Source organism: Bos mutus, chromosome 22 (genome assembly GCF_027580195.1).
Source record: "Bos mutus isolate GX-2022 chromosome 22, NWIPB_WYAK_1.1, whole genome shotgun sequence".
Classification (NCBI taxonomy): Eukaryota; Metazoa; Chordata; class Mammalia; order Artiodactyla; family Bovidae; genus Bos; species Bos mutus.
In genome coordinates, this window is record NC_091638.1 from 71,425,353 (window position 1) to 71,447,392 (window position 22,040).

The 22,040-nt window shown below is 47.3% G+C and overlaps 1 protein-coding gene and 1 long non-coding RNA gene across 3 annotated transcripts in view; one reads left to right on the top strand and one right to left on the bottom strand.

Moving 5' to 3' along the window:
• Window positions 1–10,965, bottom strand: part of FADS2 (fatty acid desaturase 2) — a 46,123-nt gene extending 35,158 nt beyond the window's left edge. Inside the window, exon 1 of one of the 2 annotated variants that reach the window (XM_070360334.1) lies at window positions 10,936–10,965. In XM_070360334.1, coding sequence (XP_070216435.1) covers window positions 10,936–10,950 — 15 coding nt within the window. In that variant the 5' untranslated portion in view covers window positions 10,951–10,965. Of the gene's footprint in view, window positions 1–1,632; window positions 2,014–10,935 lie in introns of those variants that run through there. The other variant, XM_070360333.1, reaches the window with a different exon arrangement.
• Window positions 1,058–15,660, top strand: LOC138984749 (uncharacterized). The gene is made up of 3 exons (XR_011462026.1): window positions 1,058–1,483; window positions 13,079–13,156; window positions 13,466–15,660. It is a non-coding gene; the product is annotated as an uncharacterized lncRNA (long non-coding RNA).
• The last annotated feature ends 6,380 nt before the right edge of the window (window positions 15,661–22,040 follow it).

Here is a 22,040-nt window from a genome sequence, read left to right on the forward strand (position 1 = left end):
ACACAACTAAGCAACTAAAGAACAACAATGGAATAAACAGACCAATCCACGGGCTTTTGACTTTTCTAGGAAACTTTTCAATGAAGGCTCAACCATGGGCAGGAACCTTCAGAACTTATTAATGAAGTCATGGCAAGACTCCAACCAAGAGTCAAGTCTTTACTTGGGAACTCCTCTTATGCCACCTCCTCACAGGGTTGTATAAAGGTCCCAATGAAATAATAAACTGATGGTACTTAAAAATCTTATACCCACTTAAGTCACGATCACTTTCACAGCCCCAAGGGCTTAAGCCAAGTTCACAAGCAAGTAAAATGGTATGGGGCCAAAAGCTATCACTGACCCTCTGCTGGTCAAAGCAAGGGGCCAAGTAACAGCTTAGATTATAGCTGTCTGACCTGCCCCATCCTTTGACTCTGCCTGTCCCAAAGAGATAGAAGAGGTAGGGAGATGTAGAACCCCACCCACTGACAGGCCCATAGAGCTTGAACAGCAAAAGCCCAAACAGGTCAGCATGCCAGACCTCCAGGTGGGATGAGCTATGTCAAGTTGATCCCTCCCTAGTCACCTCTCCCAAGTTCTCCGCGCTGTCACACCTCTGCTTCCGGCTCACTGCCACCAAGGGTGGTCCCTTTCTTTCCTCCCTGCCTCTCTGAGTTCAGGAGGAGGTGGGGGTGCTGTGCAGTCACAAAGCTGCAGGTTTGGTGCCTAAAGTTGAGGGTGAGATGGGCAGCCTTGGCTCAGGGAAGATCCTAGGGCGCCCCTACCTCTCCCAGGGCAGGATGAAGGAAGGGCATTCTTGGCAGGATTTGGGAACACAGGACCATTGAGCTGAAGTCCCACAGTAACCTCGGGTGCAGCCGGACCTGTTGCCCAAGCCAGCCTAGTGCTGCTATATCGTCCCGTCCCAAGGCCCCCTCCACCTGGGCTTTGCAATCTCCAGCCCTTTTTCTTTCTACTAGTTTTCCATCAGCACCGCCTCCTCCCTCCCCTTCAAGAACGCCGATCTCTGCGGGAGGTGGGGGCGGGGAGGGGGGGGTCTCGGTAGTCTCTGAAAGCGTGGGAACAGCAGCTACCAGGCGGGGTCTCCGAGGCAGCCATTGCGGACCGTCTGAGACTGGAATTCCAGCAGGAGCGAGACCTGGCCGAGGACTAGCTTTCCTTCCCCGCCCCCTTGTCTGGCCGGAGAATGGGGGACGCGCGCCGAGTCCTACACCTGGCTCCTCTCCCGCTCCTCTCCGCTGGGCCCAGGGGCGGCCATCTTCCACGCTGGGGGCGCCAAAGTCCCAGGGTCCCGGCGCCCCGCTTTGGGGGTCTTGGGCTCCGGATGAACCCGGAGGAAGGAACGGACGCAAGGGTCCAAGCGCGCGCGATAGATCCTGCACGGATCTCCACCGCTCGGATCTGCCTCCCGGGCTCCAAAATCCGACCCCCACGGCACGCTGACCCAACTGCGCCACGGAACGAGGATTCGGAGCGGGAGGTGAGCGCCGTAGACACTTTTCCTTCCCTCCGGGACGGCCCCCCAAGCTCCATTCGGCGCTGGAGGTCTTGTCTGACGCCCTGGGACCCACGGCTCCTGCCTCCCTCCTGCAGCGGAGAAGGGTGGCGGGAGAGGCCCCAGGCCCTTACCGTAGCATCTTCCCCGGCATAGTGCCCGATGACCCGCTGGCCCCCGGGGTGCCGGCTGGACCATTTAGTGATGTTGTAGACCTTGCGATCGATGACCAGCCACTTGTCGGTGCGCAGGTTGTGCTTCTGAATCTCCTCCCAGCGGAAGGTAGGCATCGGCGCCTCAAGCTCGGTGGCCCCCTCGTCCTGGTTTCCCCCCTTCCCCATGCTGCCTGCTGACCGGGTGGCCCAGTGCACTGCGGTGAGTGCTGTCCGGGCCCTTCTCCTCTCGGCTTTTGTCTTCTCCTCCTCCTCCTCCCACGACGTCCCCTCCCCCAGCCTCCTCGCCTCGGCTCCGGAGTATCCTTGCCTTCCTCTCCGCTTCCAAGTGCCCCCAAGCGGTCCCCTCCCTCCAGCCCTCCCTCCGCCCCCCTCCCCACCCCCTACCCCCAGCTTGCAGTGGACTTTTGCCTCCAGAGAAAACTCCTGGGTAGCTCAGGGCCTCGAAACCTCCTCTGCCCGCCCCTCCGGCTCCCCCCGCCCGGGGCTCCGCATCCTCCCGCGTTCCCCTCCGCCTGGGTTTCCACAGTGATCAGCAGAGCGCCTGCACCAATCCGGGCGCGTCGCCCCTCCTGCCATTGGCCCAGGAGGATCTTTCGAAGGCCAGCGGGCTGGGGCAGCGGTTCCCGGCTCCCCCGCCTGCCCGGCCACGCGGAGTCCAGAGGGGCCGGGAGGCCGGTTACGTGTCCGAACTCCTCCCTCCCCCCACTCCAGCCCGGGGCGCCCGAGGAGATCCCAGGGGAGCCTTGCAGGCAAGAGGGGGCGGCGGTTGGGGTTCCGGACGCTTACGCGCACGCCGGCGACCTTCGCTCCCGGGTGTGCACCTGATGCCCGCACAAAGAGGGCCGCGCGGCTCCGCGCGCTTTGCGGTGGGGACCAGCCCGAGGCCGGGCTGGCGGGCGCGCAGGCGCGGCCAAGCCGCCGGGCTGGCTATTTCCACTGGGACCAGCCTGGTTAGGTGACGCCCTCCCCTAACCCGCTGGAATCGGGACTCCAGTATCTCCACATTGTGCTCGCTGTCCACACTGGCGCCCTCCTGCAGCCTCCCTGGGGGAACGCCAGCCTGCGGCTGCTCAGGGCTCCAAAGCCTGTAATCAGTGGATCTTAGAAAAGAATTGTGGAACCTCTGATGTGCTTCCTTGTGTTCGGCGCCGTGGTGGGGAGAGGACGGAGGGGGACGCAGTGGTGGGGAGAGTGAGGACGCGAGGACTTGGTTCTGGCCCTGAACTCAGAAATCTCGCAATTGGGAAGAAATACTATGGAAACAATACAGGACCTCATACGATGAACTGTTCAGTGTTGTTATACAGACTCCGGGAGATAAAGATGCGGATATCAAAAGAACAGACCTGTGCAGGCCCCCAGCGCTAATGGACCGAGCTGCTTGGGATTATTGCCCTAGGGAAAGGATTGCCTGGCTTAGAAAGCTGAATTCCTCTACCCTCCCAGGTTTTTGCCTAGTCTAATAACTAAACTGATATAAGATATTATCAGGAGAAAAACAAACATTTAATAATATGTATACCTCCTGTAGGGCTTCCCTGAAGGCTCAGATGATAAAGAATTTGCCTGCAATGCAGGAGACCCAGTTCTGATCCCTGGGTCTGGGGAGATCCCCAGGAGAAAGAAATGGCAACCCACTCCAGTATTACTGCCTAGAGAATTCCATGGACCGAGGAGTCTGGTGGGCCACAGTCCATGGGGTCACAAAGAGTCAGACAGGACTGAGAGACTAACACTTCCATTTTTCACACCTCCAGTATATATGTGAGACCTCCAGTATATATGTGAGACCTCCAGTATATATGTGAGACCTCCAGTATACATGTGAGACCTCCAGTATATATGTGAGACCTCCAGTATATATGTGAGACCTCCAGTATATATGTGAGACCTCCAGTATACATGTGAGACCTCCAGTATATATGTGAGACCTCCAGTATATATGTGAGACCTCCAGTATACATGTGAGACCTCCAGTATATATGTGAGACCTCCAGTATATATGTGAGACCTCCAGTATACATGTGAGACCTCCAGTATACATGTGAGACCTCCAGTATACATGTGAGATACTCAGAAAAGCTGAGTATCTCCCTGAAAATGGCAGAGTGGAAGCTCTTCACCCTAAATATCATCTTCAGTTAAAGAAAACAAAAGATGTGGGACTTCTCTGGTGGTCCAGTGGTTAAGAATCCACCTGCCAATGCAGGGAACACTGGTTTGATTCCTGGTTGGGGAAGATCCCACATGCCTCAGAGCGACTAAGCCTGTGTGCCGCAAGTATTGAAACCCTGGTGCCCAGGGCAGGTGCTCTGCAACAAGAAAAGGCACTGCGGTGAAAAGCTGGCACACTAGAAGGAGGGGTGGCCCCCACTTGCCACAACTAGAGAAAGCTCATGAGTAACAACCAAAGAGCCAGTGCAGCCAAAAGTAAATACATATATATTTAAAGCAGAAGATGTAGGATTTCCCTGGTGGTCCAGTGGCTAAGACTCCGCTCTTCCATGAAGGGGGCCAGATTCCATCCCTGGTCTGGATCCCACATGCCAAAGCGAAGAGTTCACATGCCACAGCTAAGTCCCTGCCCAGCCAAATAAATAAATAAAAATAAATATTTAAAACAACAAACAAAAATGCTGGGGGTGGAGACCTATGGAAGGTCACCAGGGAAAGCACAGTAAACAAGGTTAGGTTTTGTGCGGATCTGAGGTTTTATCTTCTGCACTGGACATGAGTTTGAGTCAACTTCGGGAGTTGTTGATGAACAGGGAGGCCTGGTGTGCTGTGGTCCATGGAGCTGCAAAGAGTTAGACACGACTGAGTGACTGAACTTAAGTAAACTCTGCACTGGTAAGTGTTTCTAGAAATAAGGTCATCTTCCTCTTCCTGGTACACTGAGGGAGATACCTTACAGATGGAGATTTCCCCTGTACATGTGAATGCCTCTTACAAAAGGGTAACTTCTACTCAGTTTTCAGAGTTTCTCATGGTCTGCAGTTTCTTAAAAGTAATCAGCCTGAAATAGCCCTATGCCAAAGAGTTAAATTCTGTGGTGGCAAATTTTGTTCCCGTATAGCAGAAAATTCCTTTGAAAATTTTCCAAGATGTCTCACAGCCCAGAAACTAAGTTGATAGATTGGTCCGTACCACGTTGAACCAGTTTCCCAATGGTGAGACTAGGTCAGTTCAGTTAGAGTTACATATCTCATTTCAGGAGGTAAGTGATGGAACTGGGTCCCCAAAGTTAGCTCTATATTGTGCAGGAAATCAGGTATTTAATAAGAGGAATTTCTTTTTCTTTTTTAACTTTTAATTTTGTGTTGGGGTATAGACGATTAACAATGTTGTGATAGTTTCAAGTGAGGGACTCAGCCACACACGTATATGTATCCATTCTCCCCAAACTCCTCTCCCATCTAGGCTGCCACGTAACACTGAGTAGAGTCCGTGTGCTATACAGGAGGTCCTTGCTGGTTATCCATTTTAAATCCAGCATCGTGTACAAGCAACCATACGTTCGTTCTCCAAGTTTGTGAGTCTTAAGAGGAACTTCTAAGGAAACAAAGTGAATGATTGGAGCAAGTTGTAACCCAGTGTCTGAGTCCTGAGAGCATCCAGTGAGAGCTGATGTCAGTTCTAGATGTCAGGCTTAAAGCATCTTCAGATGGAGGGCAAGTGGTGGCAATCAGATTCTCCTGATTCGCAGTTTGAATGTCTGATGATATCATCAGGCATACTGGTGGCCCATCAAATTTTTCTGAATGGCCCAGACAACAAACACAAAGAAGATTGTCTAAATATGAGCTATTGTGGCAATTTCTCTGAAGTTTATATCAAGTCATTCAGTCTGTAGGGCTTCGAGGAAAAGAGCAGCTTTTGTTCTTAGTGATTCCAAGTTAGAAGGGTGGGAGAAAATTGGAAAGTTTAGTTTGGAACATCATAACCAGATATTGAAGGAAACTAGTAGAATTCAGGATCCAGTTCAGTTCACAAGTAAATAACAAAATCTCAAAGACACAGCACTAGAGTCTGATATCTACAAAGGTGTGCTATTGAAGCAATTTTTCTCTTTAAAATCACCCTGTTCAGTCACTAAGCTGTGTCCGACTCTTTGCAACCCCTTGGACTGTAGCACGCCAGGCTTCCCTGTCCTTCACCATCTCCTGGAGTTTGTTCAAATCCATATCCATTGAGTTGGTGATGCCATCCAGTCATCTCATCCTCTGTTGCCTCCTCTTCTGTCCTCAATCTTTCCCAACATCAGGGTCTTTTCCAATGAGTCGGCCCCTCGCATCAGGTGGCCAAAGTATTGGAGCTTCAGTATCAGTCTTTCCAATGAATATTCAAGGTTGATTTCCTTTAGGATTGACTGGTTTGATCTCTTTGCTGTCCAAGGGACTCTCAAGAGTCTTCTCTAGCACCACAGTTCAAAAGCATCAATTCTTTGGCACTCAGCCTTCTTTATGGTCCAACTCTTACATCCATACAAGACTACTGGAAAAACTATAGTTATACGGACCTTTGTCGGCAAAGTAATGTCTCTCCTTTTTAAGATGATGTCTAGGTTTGACATTGCTTTTCTTCCAAGGAGCAATTGTCTTTTAATTTCATGGCTGCAGTCACCATCCACAGTGATTTTGCAGCCCCCCAAAATAAAAGCTGTCACTGTTACTGCTTTTTCCTCATTTATCTTGCATGAAGTGATGGGACTGGATGCCATGATCTTAGTTTTTGGAATGTTGCGTTTTAAGCCATCTTAAAATCACCTTAATTTCTACCAAAGATAGACAAATTAAGACCAATTTGTTTGCAAAGGAAGTATAGCCTCATCAGACTTGGCCAGATCATCTACATAAGTGCAGCAATAATAGTGATTGATCATGTAGGCTGTCTAAAATCTGGTTTGAGGGAACTTTACATAAGGAATCTTCAGAGTGAAATTTTCACAGCTTCTTGAGGTCAAGAAGCCAAGTCAAGGACCAGCCATTGTGAAAATTAATTAACAGAAACCTCATTTAAGATGGAGTTGGGAGGTCAGAAGAGGGAGCTCTCATGCCCCACCATTCAATGTCAATTGCAAACCCGATACAAAGTACTTTGTATAGTCCATGGGGTTGCCAGTCAGACAGGACTGAGCCACTTGCACTTTGCATCTCCAGCAGAAGAAGGTTACTACTTAAGGCCCAGCAGGAGGAAGGAAGAACTTCTCCTTGCCCTGCAACAGCCCAGGCAACGAGAGACTGTCACAACTCGGCCAATGAAAAGCCACAACATTTCAAACTTCCTGTTTCTTCCAATGGACTCCTTGCTTATACCAGCCCTCCCACCTTCCCTTTCTCTTCTATCAAAGAATGATTTTGAAACTGCTAGGTGGCATTCAGCAAGAGGCAAAGTGATAGCTAAGAAGTGATTTATCAGATTAGGACACTTGTGGTGCTTACAAGTGGGTAGGAGAGAGGATGCTGTGCCCTGAGAACTTAGTGGGCTACAGTTTTATAATCAAAGGAAAAGTGTGTGTGTGGGGGGCGGGAAGACCACTTTATTCTTCATTCTTGAGTAGACGTCACGATTCCATCATGAGTTCCTCCTCCAGGTTGGACAGTGGAGTTTTCATATCCCTACATGGTCAAGCTGGGACTGTCATGGCACTATGGAAAAATAATTTCAGGTCTCAGTACAATGAGGAACTTTCACTTTGAAGTGTCACCTTTCCAGAAATTATTGTTTCTTTGGTGTGCAGAGAGCATGTCGTAGAGGTCATTAACTTACTGAGCTCACTGGGTAGAATGTGGGTCTCATGCCACCATTGTTTTATTGTTTTGAGGCATGTCTCATGCCTCTGTTTCATGGTTTTATGATTAAGCAAACCTGTTTTCTTGAGTGATCATTAACTTACTGAGGTCTCCCAAAGCCCCCTAAAGTTCCCTCTATAATTGCCTAATGGGATTTCTGAGCTAACTATTTGATTATCCTACTCTGTCCCTATCAGTTCTCCCCTCTCTTCAGATTTGCTTGTGATTTGCCATAGGGTGTATGTACCAAATTGCAGTTCTTTGTTGTTCCCGTATACACCTATTTTGCTGGTAAAATAACTGACTGTTTTGTTTTAGGTCAACACCATCAGACTCTCCTGCAAATCCTATAGATTTGAGTGAGTCCTCTATTTTTAAGGTTCCCCCAAATATCGTGAGATTCCTGCCCCTGCCAGGAAGTGGCTGATGAAGGCCGTATTCATCTTGCTGGTAAGCTTGCTGGTAATCTTGTAAGCAAGGTGCCAGGCCAGCTTTGTGAAGGGGCTTTATTGGCTCCATAAAGTCAACCTGAGTTCTTTGTCAAATCTGAGTCTCTGCACATCTCTCAAACATGGCATTCCATCCTTATTACTAGGATAAGCACATTGGTAATATAACCAATGTTTCTCGTTGTTCCTATTATAAGGAGAACAGATTCTTAGAAACTAAGAGTTTCTGAATTCTGGAGGAATCTGGTAGAGAGAAGACATAAATGTTTCACCTTTGTTCACAAGATATATTTTACTAAATTACTGTGAGTCATAGATAGCTTAAGAGAGAGAAGTTTCCTTAAGTGTGGAGAGCGTGACTGTGTGCGTGCATGCTCGTTCGTGCCCAAATTTTTGCAAAACCCCAGGCAGGCAGATTCTTTACCACTGCAGCATCTGGGAGGACGAAGTGTGAGAAGACAAAACCTTAAAGAGCCTCAAAGCAATAAAGCAAAGTCACAAAAAGTATAATCATTCTTATCCGCTTATTCAAGTCCATATTATTAATTCTTGATCTTTTGTTAGCAATTTTATGAATCCAGTTTTTCCTTAGGGTTCTGTTCATTCTTACCCAGTTCAGTTTTATGGTCTTAAGGTTATCAGAAATGTGTATTTGTCAGAATTCCTTTTCTTGAATCTCCTTGATTCTGCGTACATTGGAGTGTTTTCCTTTTCCTCTGGCTCCATTTAACCTAGGAAAAATTCCTGCTGGATCTGAATATCAGCTATCATGAGTTCAGCCAGACTGGTGGCCTCTCACCTGATTTTCTTTCTGTCTGTTATCGAACTGTTAATCTCAGGAGGTAATCCACAAAAACTTTTGAGAATCCTTCGTGCATTTAAGGCATTCTTTAACTATGGCCCTTAGCTTGGCCTTTGACCGAGAAGTGACAGGTATCTAAGAAAGACTGTCTGCAATCTCAAGCGGTTTTATTTTCAAAATTAATTGTCTAATAGTCTCTTCAGAGTGGAAAGGGAATTCAGGCAAAGGATTACTAGGATAAGCACTCAAAGGAGGACAGAGAAGAGCAGTAGGAATTAAGTTAATCTCATGGTTGGTTTTGTGGTTTTTTTCTTCTGTAAATTATCTTTTAGTTTAAATTTCTTACGTTTGTTTGTTTGTTTAATTTATTTAGTTATTTTAGTTTTGGTTGTTCTGGGTCTTCATTGCTGCACTTGGGTTTTCTCTAGCTGTGGCGAGCAGGGGCTACCCTTCATTGTAGTCTGCGAGCTTCTCACTGCGGTGGCTTCTCTTGTTGCAGAGCATGGGCTTCAGCAGCTGCAGCATGCAGGCTCAGTCTCTCTGCGGCACGTGGAATCGTCCTGGACCTGGGATCAAACCCATGTCCCCTGCATTGGCAGGCGGATTCCAATCCACTGTACCACCGGGGAAGTCCTAATCTTTTGTTGTGATACCTCTTGTATCTTTATTTTTTATTAGCCTTTTACAACAAATCTTTCAAGAGGCAATTTTGGAAACTTTGGGAGGCTTCCACATAAAATTCCAATTAAAATAGGTATCCCTCTGACTGTTTGATTTCAGAAGCCCTTGCTTGTAAGTATACTTCCTAAATGGTCTTATCTAATCAGAATATTCCCCACTTTGGTCATGGTAGTTCTAGGCTATAATTTCTCTGAGGGCTGGCAGCAACTGGGTCGGAACCTAGCCACAAATGAAATGGAACCCACATATTCTGTCTAGCTGGGTGTGCTAAGTCACTTCAGTCATGTCAGACTTTGTGACCCCATGGACTGTAGCCCGCCATGCTCCTCTGTCCATGGGGATTTTCCAGGCAAGAATATGGGAGTGGGTTACCATGCCCTCCTCCAGGGGATCATCCTAGGGATAGAACCCACACCTCTTACGTCTCCTGCATTGGCAGGCGGGTTCTTTACCACTAGCGCCACCTGGGAAGCCCTAATCGGCTTTACCTCAATACAAAAAAAAAAGTTAAAAAAAAAAGAGAAATGATTAAATATACAAACTAAAAAAAAAAAAAAAAATGGGCTGTGGCTCAATTCTTGGAAATCCCCAACCCTTCCCCCACATAGTTGGAATAATCCTCCCATCCTTTAGCTTATGAAATTACCCATCCTTATAAAAAGTGACAAAGCTGTGCCCTGATGCCTCTCTCGCCTTCTGAGATGGCCCTCACTCTGTCTACAGAATGTGTATCTCCCTCAACGAACCTTCTTTCGCTTTACCATGACTCGCTCTTGAGTTCTTTCTTGTGCAAAGCCAAGAACCCACACTTGGCAGCCATCCCAGGGACTTGCCTGAGACATGACCATCTTCTCGAGCCTTCCTTTCTTTCCTGCAAGAGGCGTCCCCAAGAGAGTGAAAAACATGCAGCCACCACACGATCCAGAAAGTTCACTCTCAAAGACAGCCTAAGAAGTAAAACCCTTTGTTGCTACAGGCGGTAAGAATGATGTTGTGAAAATGTATCTCCAGTTTCCCAATAGCGAGCCGCGTGCCTTCGGTTATGGAACTGTTAATCTTTGACACCCGGCAGGTGCTCCCGGCATGGATTTTTTTTTTTTTAGCACTAACAAAGCAACAGAAGTTGACAAGACAAAAGCCTCTTATGGACAAGGACACCTTAGGACAAAGTTGCATAAGAGCTGGCAAGGTTGAACAGAGAGATTGCGGAGAGCCCAGTTGCAAGGCCAGGTCATTACCTGAGCATCTGACTAACTGACTGGTTAGATCCATAGCTCATATGGTGTCCATGAGATGCACACTGGTACATGCACCTCCCTGCTGGCACGAGACTTGACAGAACATTCTCACTGGGCATAAAGTCAAGCGCTCAGGACATGGATGACAGAGACAAAAGAAAATAGTAACCCTCCCTGGAAAGAAGGGGGTCAATAGAAAACTCATAACATTCTTAGCAAAATCCGGGAGTGCTAAGGAACTAATTCCACAGATATTTTCTCCTGCTAATCTAAATTTACACAAAGAAAAAGACTCTCACCTCTCTTATTTCCATCAGATCCTTCAGGCAGAGATCCAGGAGACTGATGTGATAAGAATTCTTAATTTCTGCCAGCTTTTGCCTGAGGCCCCAGGTTCTCTCAGCTGCAACAGTCAATTACACAGATTAAACTACGGGGGAGGCATTTTTTTCTTTTACCCTTCTAGGGTCTTTGACTAGTCTAATAATTTAACTGATGTAGGACAGATTACCCTGGTGGGTCAGATAGTAAAGAATCTGCCTGCCAATTGAACCCAGGAGACCTGGGTTCAATCCCTGGGTCAGGAAGATTCCCTGGAGAAGGAAATGGCAACCCACTCCGGTATACTTGGTTGGAGAATTTGATGGACAGAGGAACCTGGCAGGCTACAGTTCATTGGGTCGCAAACAGCTGGACACGACTGAGTGACGAACACACACACAAGACAGATTAATGGGCTTCCCAGGTGGTGCTAGTGGTAAAGAACTCACCTGCCAATGCAGGAGACATAAAAGAAGTGGATTTGATTCCTGGGTTGGGAAGATCCCCTAGAGGAGGGCATGGCAACCCATTCCAGTGTTCTTGCCTGGAGAATCCATGGACAGAGGAGCCAGGCAGGCTACAGTTCATAGGGTTGCAAAGAGTCACACACGACTGGAGCGACTTAGCATGCAAGCACGCAAGACAGATTAACAGGAGAAAAGCAAACAAAAAAATCTTAAGAACATGTATACCTCCTGTGTGGGGCTCCCTGGCCGCTCACTGGTAAAGAATCAGCCTGTCAATGCAGGAGATGTGGATTCAGTTCCTGGGTTGGGAAGATCCCCTGGAGAAGGAAATGGTGACTTACACCAGTATTTTTGTCTGGGAAATCCCATGGACAGGGGAACCTGGCAGGCTACAGTCCCCGGGGTCACAAAGAGTCGGACATGACTTAGTAACTAAAAAACAGCAACACCTCTTGTATATGTGGAAGATCCCCAGGAAGAATAAGTAACTCCCCAAAATGGCAGAAACCCTCACCTTAAACACCATCTTCAGCTGAGGACAAAAGGAGTTGGGGGGAAAAGAATTTAAAAAAGATAATTCCCAGGTGATCCAGTGGTTAAGACTTTGTGCTTCCACTGCAAGGGAAATGTTCGATCCCTGGCCTGGGAACTAAGATCCTTCTTGCCCTGGGTGGCAGCTAAAAAATAATAAATAAATAATAGAGGTGGTGGTGGTGGAGAATCAGTTTGGGATGTCACTAGGAAAAGCACAGTGAACAAAGGTTAGATTTTTCAGCAGATTGAATTCTCAGTCTTCTGCACTGATAAGACTTTCTAGAGGTAAGGTCATTGTCCTCTTCCCAGAACACAGAGGGAGATACCCTTATAAATGGAGATTTCCCTTATACACATGAATGTCTCTTATCAAAGGGTAACTTCTACTCAGTTTTCAGAGCTTCTCCCATGTCTGCAATTTTTTAAAATAATCAGCCAAAGAGACATATTTTGGGGTGGCAACTTTTGCTCCCCCATAGTAGTAAGAATGGGGAAGAAGGGAAGACAGCTTAGGGACTGAGTTAGGAGTGAACAAGTGGTCCTCATATTTCAATGGGGTGATTTCCAAGTCCTGAGTTGTGGTACCCTCAGATGGTAAAGAATCTGCCTGCCAATGCAGGAGACCTGGGTTCAATCCCTGCATCAGGAGTGTTCCCTGGAGAAAGAAATGGCAACCCACTCCAGTATTCTTGCCTGGAGAATTCGATGGACAGAGGAACCTGGCAGGCTACAGTCCATGGGGTCGCAAAGAGTCAGACATGACTGACTAACTAACACACACACACACTCATTAGCATCTCATCCCAACCCTGTAAGGTGGTCAGGATCCACACTGTTATAGCTACTTAAACATGGAGGGACTGCAGTTTAAGAAAGATGAAACAGCCAAATATGCACGGTTACAAGTGGCATGGACATCACACTGCCTCTCTCCTAATGGACTGTGGGAAGAACCATTGTAGAAATTGCTGGGTGCAGCTTGATGCAGTGAGAGGCTACGAAGATGACTCTGGACAACAGGTGGGAGGGCGGGGCAACGGGGCAGCCACAATGGGTCCTTTGCATGCCATCCCTGCAGTGGTCAGCCGCCTCTAGCAATGTCATGTCATGCTGGTCTCAGTTCCAGATGGTGAGAATGAGACTTCTCTGGCATTGGAGACTGGGCACAGACATTCACACCTAAAGCCTTGGTCACAAGGTAAGAGAGAATGAGGCAAACACTTGGGAAGAGTACACTGACTTTTATGCCTGTTAAAGGTTTGCTGGGACTTCCTTGGTGGTCCAGTGGTTAAGAATCCACCTGCCAATGCAGGGGATGCAGATTCAATCCCTGGTTGGGAAGATCCCACATGCCACGGAGCAACTAAACCCAAGCACCCTAGGGTCCATATACAGCAATGAAAGATCCCAAGTGCTGCAAATTAGTCAAACAAACAGATTAAATTTAAAATATATTTTTTAAAAAGTTTACTGAAACAGTAACCAATATTGTTGATTTTTGAAACAGGGATTAACACAATACATGGAGAAGATGAATGAAAAATGTAAAAAAGGTCCTGGAGCTCAGAGGAAGGAGTGCTAAATGAAAGGAAGACCCAGGGTGATCTCATGGGGGAGCTTCACAGGCTGAGAAAGGGGCATATGAGAAGGTACTGAAGCCCTAAAAGGCAGCCAGCATGTTTGCGGTGAGCAAGAAGGATGGATCGGCCACGGGGTGGGGCTCCCAGCAGATCCTTGGGAACCACTACCCAGAGTAGACCCTGAAAATCATCTGATGAAGACACGAATGAATGAGTGAATATAAGAAGAGTGAGGAATGGCTCCAGGAGGGTTCTGGTAAGAACTGCTCTGCTGTTGCTGCCGCTGCTAAATCGCTTCAGTCATGTCTGACTCTGTGCGACCCCATAGACGGCAGCCACCAGGCTCCCCCGTCCCTGGGATTCTCCAGGCAAGAACACTGGAGTGGGTTGCCATCTCCTTCTCCAATGCATGAAAGTGAAAAGCGAAAGGGAAGTCACTCAGTCGTGTCTGACTTTTCACGATCCCATGGACTGCAGCCTACCAGGCTCCTCCATCCATGGGATTTTCCAGGCAAGAGTATTGGAGTGGGGTGCCATCGCCTTTTCCGAGAACTGCTCTGGGTAGGATTCAGACTGGGAAAAGCCTGGCATGCTGCTGGAAGGATGGCAAGACTGTATCATGGAGGAAGCAGGCAAACTCCTAAAGCAGGAGTGTGCTAGGAGGACCAGATCTATGATGTAGAAAGAGACTTTGGGGGACAAGTTGGAGCTGGGGTGGAATATAGGTGAGACATCCTACAAGAAGTAAGATCCGTTCAGAGGCACTGCAGCATCCCAGCAGAGAGAAGGGGAGGGAGTCTGCACTAAGGGAGAACTCTATTTTATTTTATTATTTTTGCCCCATCACGCAGCGTGTGGGATCTTAGTTCCGTGACCAGGGACTGAACCCAGGGCCATGACAATGAAAGTGAAACACAAGGGAACAGGGCAGACACAACCTTTAAAAGAATGACATAGCCTTTGGTGTTTAGTCACTCAGTAGTGTCTGACTCTTTGCAACCCCATGAGCTGTAGCCCACCAGGCTCCTCTGTCCATGGGATTTTCCAAGCAAAAACACTAGAGTGGGTTGCCATATCCTTCTGTGGGGGATTTTGCTGACCCAGAGACTGAACTCATGTCTCCTGCATTGGCAAGTGGATTCTTTATCACTGAGGCAAGGTAACGTAGCCATATGACATGACAGAAACTGGTTAGAACCAACCAGGTTCAAGATAGCAGAGGAGTTGACTTCCAGTAGACCTGAGCCTCATTAAACTCTCATTGTATTATATTAGCATATGCTGAATGACATGCCCACCAGTGTCATGGTGTTCTGTGGCCAACCATAAGAGGTCAGAAAGGGAGAGGTGGCCCAATTCCTGGAAATCTCCATCCCATACTCAAAACAGTTGGAAATAGCCATTCCCTTCTGGAGGGGATCTTCCCAACCCAGGGATAGAACTTAGGTCTCCTGCATTGCAGGCAGATTCTTTACCAGCTGAGCTACCAGCGAAGCTTCCCAGTCATTAGGTTATGAAATTACCCACCCCTATAAAAATTGACAACCCATACACCTTCTGAGATGACCCTCACTCTGTCTGTGTGTTTACCCAGGCGTGTGTTTCTCTCTATGCTCTCTGAATAAATCCACATCTTACCTATCACTTTTTCACTGAATTCTTTCTGTGATGAGACATCAAGAGTCTGAGCTTCACTAAGTCCTGAAATGAAGTGTGATCGCAATTAAAAGACTGTGGGTTGAAGTCCCAACCGGAGTTGCACAGTTTCAAAAGCGCTGAGTCCTAACCTTGGGGCCACTAGGGAACTCCCCTAAGGGGGAATTTTAGAAGGCTGAAGTCTGCGGCATCATTTCCTTGCCCCTACCTACCTCCTCCTGCTCTATTATTCATTACTCTCACTACTTGGATGGACTGGTGAGACTGTCCCCTTAGAGAAAATCCCCAGTTTTCCAACTGACTACAGGGTCCTTGAGGAATTAGGGTGATTTTGGAGAGGGATGAGCTTGCCATGGCTCCTGCCCCACAGAACCCTACCCTGGCATGCAGCAGTACCAAGGACCACAGCTCCTGGGGATCTTGTGAGGAACTCTTTGTGACCTTTGCACTTTATCAGGGATGAACAGACCAGCATGGGTGGCTTGGAGCTGAGGTCGTCTCAGCCAGCCAAGTGGGTGAAAGGGTGGGCAGGGTGGGGTGGTTACCCAGGAAGACAGAGCCTGGAAGGATGGAGCCCATGACACCAGTCCCCACAGAACTGGTGAGTGAGGTTTTCCATCTTGTCCTCACCAGGAGTCTCTGAAGTCTGCAGCAGACTGGCAGAGTCCAGGTAGCAATCAGATCAGATCAGATCAGTCGCTCAGTCGTGTCCCACTCTTTGCAACCCCATGAATCACAGCACGCCAGGCCTCCCTGTCCATTACCAACTCCTGGAGTTCACTCAGACTCACGTCCATCGAGTCAGTGATGCCATCCAGCCATCTCATCCTCTGTCATCCCCTTCTCCTCCTGCCCCCAATCCCTCCCAGCATCAGAGTCTTTTCCAATGAGTCAACTCTTCCCATGAGGTGGCCAAAGTACTGGAGCTTCAGCTTTAGCATCATTCCTTCCAAAGAAATCCCAGGGCTGATCTCCTTCAGAATGCACTGGTTGGATCTCCTTGCAGTCCAAGGGACTCTCAAGAGTCTTCTCCAACACCACAGTTCAAAAGCATCAATTCTTCAGTGCTCAGCTTTCTTCACAGTCCAACTCTCACATCCATACATGACCACTGGAAAAACCATAGCCTTGACTAGACGGACCTTTGTTGGCAAAGTAATGTCTCTGCTTTTCAATATGCTGTCTAGGTTGGTCATAACTTTCCTTCCAAGGAGTAAGCGTCTTTTAATTTCATGGCTGCAGTCACCATCTGTAGTGATTTTGGAGCCCCAAAATATAAAGTCTGACACTGTTTCCACTGTTTCCCCATCTATTTCCCATGAAATGGTGGGACCGGATGCCATGATCTTCGTTTTCTGAATGTTGAGCTTTAAGCCATCTTTTTCACTCTCCACTTTCACTTTCATCAAGAGGCCTTTGAGTTCCTCTTCACTTTCTGCCATAGGGGTGGTGTCATCTGCATATATGAGGTGATTGATATTTCTCCCGGCAATCTTGATTCCAGCTTGTGTTTCTTCCAGTCCAGTGTTTCTCATGATGTACTCTGCATATAAGTTAAATAAACAGGGTGACAATATACAGCCTTGACGAACTCCTTTTCCTATTTGGAACCAGTCTGTTGTTCCATGTCCAGTTCTAACTGTTGCTTCCTGACCTGCATACAAATTTCTCAAGAGGCAGGTCAGGTGGTCTGGTATTCCCATCTCTTTCAGAATTTTCCACAGTTTATTGTGATCCACACAGTCAAAGGCTTTGGCATAGTCAATAAAGCAGAAATAGATGTTTTCTTGGAACTCTCTTGCTTTTTCGATGATCCAGCAGATGTTGGCAATTTGATCTCTGGTTCCTCTGCCTTTTCTAAAACCAGCTTGAACATCAGGAAGTTCACGGTTCACGTATTGCTGAAGCCTGGCTTGGAGAATTTTGAGCATTACTTGACTAGTGTGTGAGATGAGTGCAATTGTGCAGTAGTTTGAGCATTCTTTGGCATTGCCTTTCTTTGGGATTGGAATGAAAACTGACCTTTTCCAGCCCTGTGGCCACTGCTGAGTTTTCCAAATTTGCTGGCATATTGAGTGCAGCACTTTCACAGCATCATCTTTCAGGATTTGGAATAGCTCAACTGGAATTCCATCACCTCCACCAGCTTTGTTCGTAGTGATGCTCTCTAAGACCCACTTGACTTCACGTTCCAGGATGTCTGGCTCTAGGTCAGTGATCATACCATTGTGATTATCTGGGTCGTGAAGATCTTTTTTGTACAGTTCTTCTGTGTATTCTTGCCATCTCTTCTTAATATCTTCTGCTTCTGTTAGCAAAGAGACTGGTTAATCAGAGGGAGGGTGAAAGTCAAAGACAGCCAAAGGGGTCAGGCCCTGGGGCAGTGACAGGGAATGTGATGTGACATGGAGCACCTCACAGGCAGAGGACCAGCTGGCCCAAGCCAAAAGCTCTTTCTGGCCACTTTTGTCTCTTCCCTCTTTTGGTTAATAAATATGGCCAAGTCACCTCGCTCTTTAAAAAGTCTTCACAGTCATCTTTTTTTCAAGCCACCACTGCTCCTTCACAGGCCATTAATTGTTGAATTTGGTGAACCACAGACCCTTTCTGGGTCTACTTTCTGTCTCCTATTCATTTCTCAGATTGCTATAATCTTCTCCAATTCTGAGAGTGGTGGTAACCATCCCTCCTATCTGTCTAGCATGTTCAGTTCAGTTCAGTCGCTCAGTCATGTCCAACTCTTTGCGACCCCATGGATGGCAGCATGCCAGGCTTCCCTGTCCAGCACCAACTCCTGAAGCTTACTCAAACTCATGTCCATCAAGTCGGTGATGCCATCCGACCACCTCGTCCTCTGTCCTCCCCTTCTCCTCCTGCCTTCAATCTTGCCCAGCATCAGGGTCTTTTCAAATGAGTCAGTTCTTCACATCAGGTGGCCAAAGTATTGTGCTTCAACTTCAGCATCAGTCCTTCCAATGAATATTCAGGACTGATCTCCTTTAGGATGGACTGGTTGGATCTTCTTGCAGTCCAAGGGACTCTCAAGAGTCTTCTCCAACACCACAGTTCAAAAGCATCAATGACCTCTATCAGGTTAGGGCATGCAAAGGGCTCTCAAGTGCACAAAAGCCCTTAATCCAGTGCCTTCCTCCTCCTCCTCCTCACTCCTAAGGTAGCTACTGTGACTCCATCTTTGCAGAAGAGGACTCCAATGCTCAGGAAGATGACAGACGCTCAACCAGCAGATACTAAACAGAGTCTGCCCCCACCAAGGCTTCTGGAATCTGATCTGAAAAGTCACCAGTGAGTGCGGTCACCCCTTCTTGGCCCTCTGAGAGGCATCTGGCAGGCTGACATCCCCTCCCTCCCGCCAGGCCATGTCCCTTGGCTCTTGGACAAGACGCGGTCCTGATTCTACTACTGAGCCACCCCTTCTTTTATCTCTTCCGTTTATTTCTCTTGCTCTTCCTCTCCACTAAATGTTATTGGCCCTTGACGCAGTATTTTCACCTTCAAGCACCACATCTAGGGTGACTCCACCTCTCAAATCTATGTCCATGTAACTCCTGAGGCATGCAAAACTAACCATCCCACTACCCCAGGTAACCTCCCTGAGTCCAGAGACAGGCCTGCCCAGGTGTGTTCCCTGGGCGTACTCAGGTCTAACCTTCACTGTTTCTGGTATAGAGCTGAATTTGTCCTCTTCCGTTCCCAAAGCCCTTCCTTTGAACACATCCATTTCTATTAATGGTACCACTCCTCTTCCTGTCATTCCATCAGAATTCTAGAGTGACTTTCACTTCTCTTGCTTCCCACTCTTGCAAAAAAGTTGTTATTGGGGATCTCGCTGGTGGTTCGGTAGTTAAGACTCCCTGGTGCCAATGCAAGGGGTTCAGGTTGGATCCCTAGTCAAGGAACTAAGATCCCACATACCCTAAGGCACAGCCAAAAGACTAAAAACAAAAAAGTTGTGTTCGACAGATTCTACCTCCATCAGTGTTTCCCATCAGCCCCTCTTGTTCTGATGCCGCTGCTGCTGCTCTCATTGAAGGTCCTCCGAAACCCCCAGCTACTGATGTACTGCTGCAGTGCCCTTTGGCTCAGCCTGGCTCTTACTGGGACTTATGCCCAAACACTTTCCATGGTTTCACAATGCCCTACCCAGTGAATCAGCCAGGGATGAGGCAAGGAAGGAAAGGACATAAATGGCAGTAATGTTTCCTGAAGATGTTGTTCTTGCCCAGACCTCCAGCTCAAAAGGCTAAAAAAATACAGGATGTCATCAGTGATGAGGGGAAATGACCTATCTCTGTGCCAAATCATAGTAGAAACATCCTCTGTCATTCTGATCATGAGGCCAACTAATGACTAAGGAGGTGGGTGTCTTACTGCAAAAAAGATGCTTCTTGTTAGCCTGCAGATTGAAAGAGGATGAACAAAAAATAATAAAGTTTGGGCTAGGGGGAAGCACTGAGTCCTGGAATAAGAACCAAAATAGGAGGAGCCTCCTGGAGACCTAAAGAGGAGATCGAACACAATATATATATATATATAAAAACAAGGGTGACTCTACCTGGTGGGGAACCAGGGTAAGAACGAAGGGGTGATGCTCAGTCTAGAATACCTGGGAATCTAGTATCCTTACTGCTCATTCTAACATCAGATATAAACATGCATTTTTACAGAGCATCGGAGTTAGGGAAGGACAGTGACATGAGCCATGGATCAGACCCCAGAGAATACCCATATTACAAAGCCCAGATTCTAGCGCAAGCTCAGGCCCCTGTTGGCTGTGTGACCCTCCTTGACCAGGTCACTTTATCCCTCTGAGCCTGTCTCTTCATCTGTTAAATGTAGGTAATACCTGCCTCACAGGATCATGAAGATATAATCAGACAAATACAATAAAAACTAAAAACACTTGACCATCTATGAAGTAATATACACGATATAAGGGACTTATGATTCTTGTTCTTTCTACTGTTTCGTCTCAGTGGTGCTGGAGCTTGCCTGCTTTTGCCACTGTTTGTTTCTTTGACTGTCAGGACCAATAAGGAACATTTCTTGAACATTTCCTATGCACAAAGCTCTGCTGAATTATTTAAACCCAGGATTTGTTTTACTCTTCATAGCAGTCCTACAAGGACGACTAAGGACACTAAGGCTCAGAGAGGTTAAGTAGCTTGCCGAAGATTCCACAAGCAGGGATGGAAAATATATCTGAGTCTGTAGCCCATGCCCTTCCCATCATGCACTCCTTGGTGAGTGTCTAAACGCTAAAGGGTAAAACCTAAAACCATTCAGTCATTCATTCATGCAACAGCTGTTGATCGAGTGCCCACTCACACCAGGCTCAACAGAAACAAGGTGGCCAAAGTCAGTGGATAGAGCAGTCCTCGCGGGAGGAAGAGCTGCTCTGGGAACCTTGGGCCTGTGGCCAAGTTTGCTAACTTCAAGTACATTTGGTCATTTCTTTATTTTCCAGGAAAGAACCGTTTTTTCCCCAATATTTATTTGGATGTGCGAGATCTTAGTTATGGCACATGAGATTTTTAGTTTTGGCAAGTGAACTCTTTTTTGCAGCATGTAGGATCCAGTTCCCTGACCAGGGATCCCACCTGGGTCCTCTGGATCAGGAGAGTAGAGTCTTCCAGGGAAGCTCCTACATTTGGTCATTTCAGAATGTCACAGTTTTTAGAGCTGGGAGAGCCTCATTAGATCACCAAGACGGCTAAGGCCCAGCAAGCCTGAAGGCCTTGAACCAAGGCTGTGTGGCAAACTAGTGGAAAATAGAAAGACTGGAAGCTCAGGTTTTCTGAAAGATCAAAGCTCTTTCATCAGCGATCTAGTTATGGACAGCAAACAAGACAGATTCACATGGCAAGACTTCATCCAACACAACAAAACATGTATGTGTGTTTGAGCAGGAGGCTGATGGGGTCTCAGAGCTCCAAAGGGTCTCAGAGCCTGGATCCTGAAGGTTCCTCCTGCCTCGCCCTTGGTCACATCTCTGTCCTGTCTTCTCTAACCTTGTAGAGACCCAGGGTTCATAGGCTCCAATCTGCTGGGACTTACAGGCCCTGGCAAGCTAGTCTCCAGCCACCATCCCCACTCATAGTCTTTGGTTTGCCAGACAGCTGACTCACATACTTGTACCCGAACATGGGGTGACCTTTGGAGGGAACATCCTGACAACTGAACATGCCCTTACTGTCCCCATTTTACAGTTGGGGGAATCAGAACTCAATGAAGTTAAGTAATTCACATAAGTGGGATTTGACCTTTAGGTCTAATTATAAAGTACAAGCTCTTTCCAAACTAACAATTGATTAACCCTTTGGATGCTCTGTTAAAAGAGAGGAAAAGGAAAAGATAGATACCATTAGATATAACTTATATGTAGAATCTAAAATATGGCACAAATAAACTTATCTACAAAACAGGAACAGACTCATAGACATAGAGAACAGACTTGCGGTTACCAAGGGGGCACAGGGTGTGGGGGAGGCTTGGGTTGGGAGTTTGGGATCAGCAGACACAAACTATTGTATATCGAATGGATAAACAACCAGGTTCTACTGTGTACCACAGGGAACTCTGCTCAATGCTGTGTGGCAGCCTGGATGGGAGGGGAGTTTGGGGGAGGATACATGTGTATGTATGGATGGATCACTTTGCTGTGCGCCTGAAACTATCACAATATTGTCAATCAGCTATATTACAATATAAGATGAAAAGTTTTTTTAGAAATTCTAGAATATCAAAATAGGAGGAGCTTCCTGGAGATGTGAAGAGGAGACCGAACATAATGTATATAAAAACAAGGCTGGACTACCCTGGTGGTCC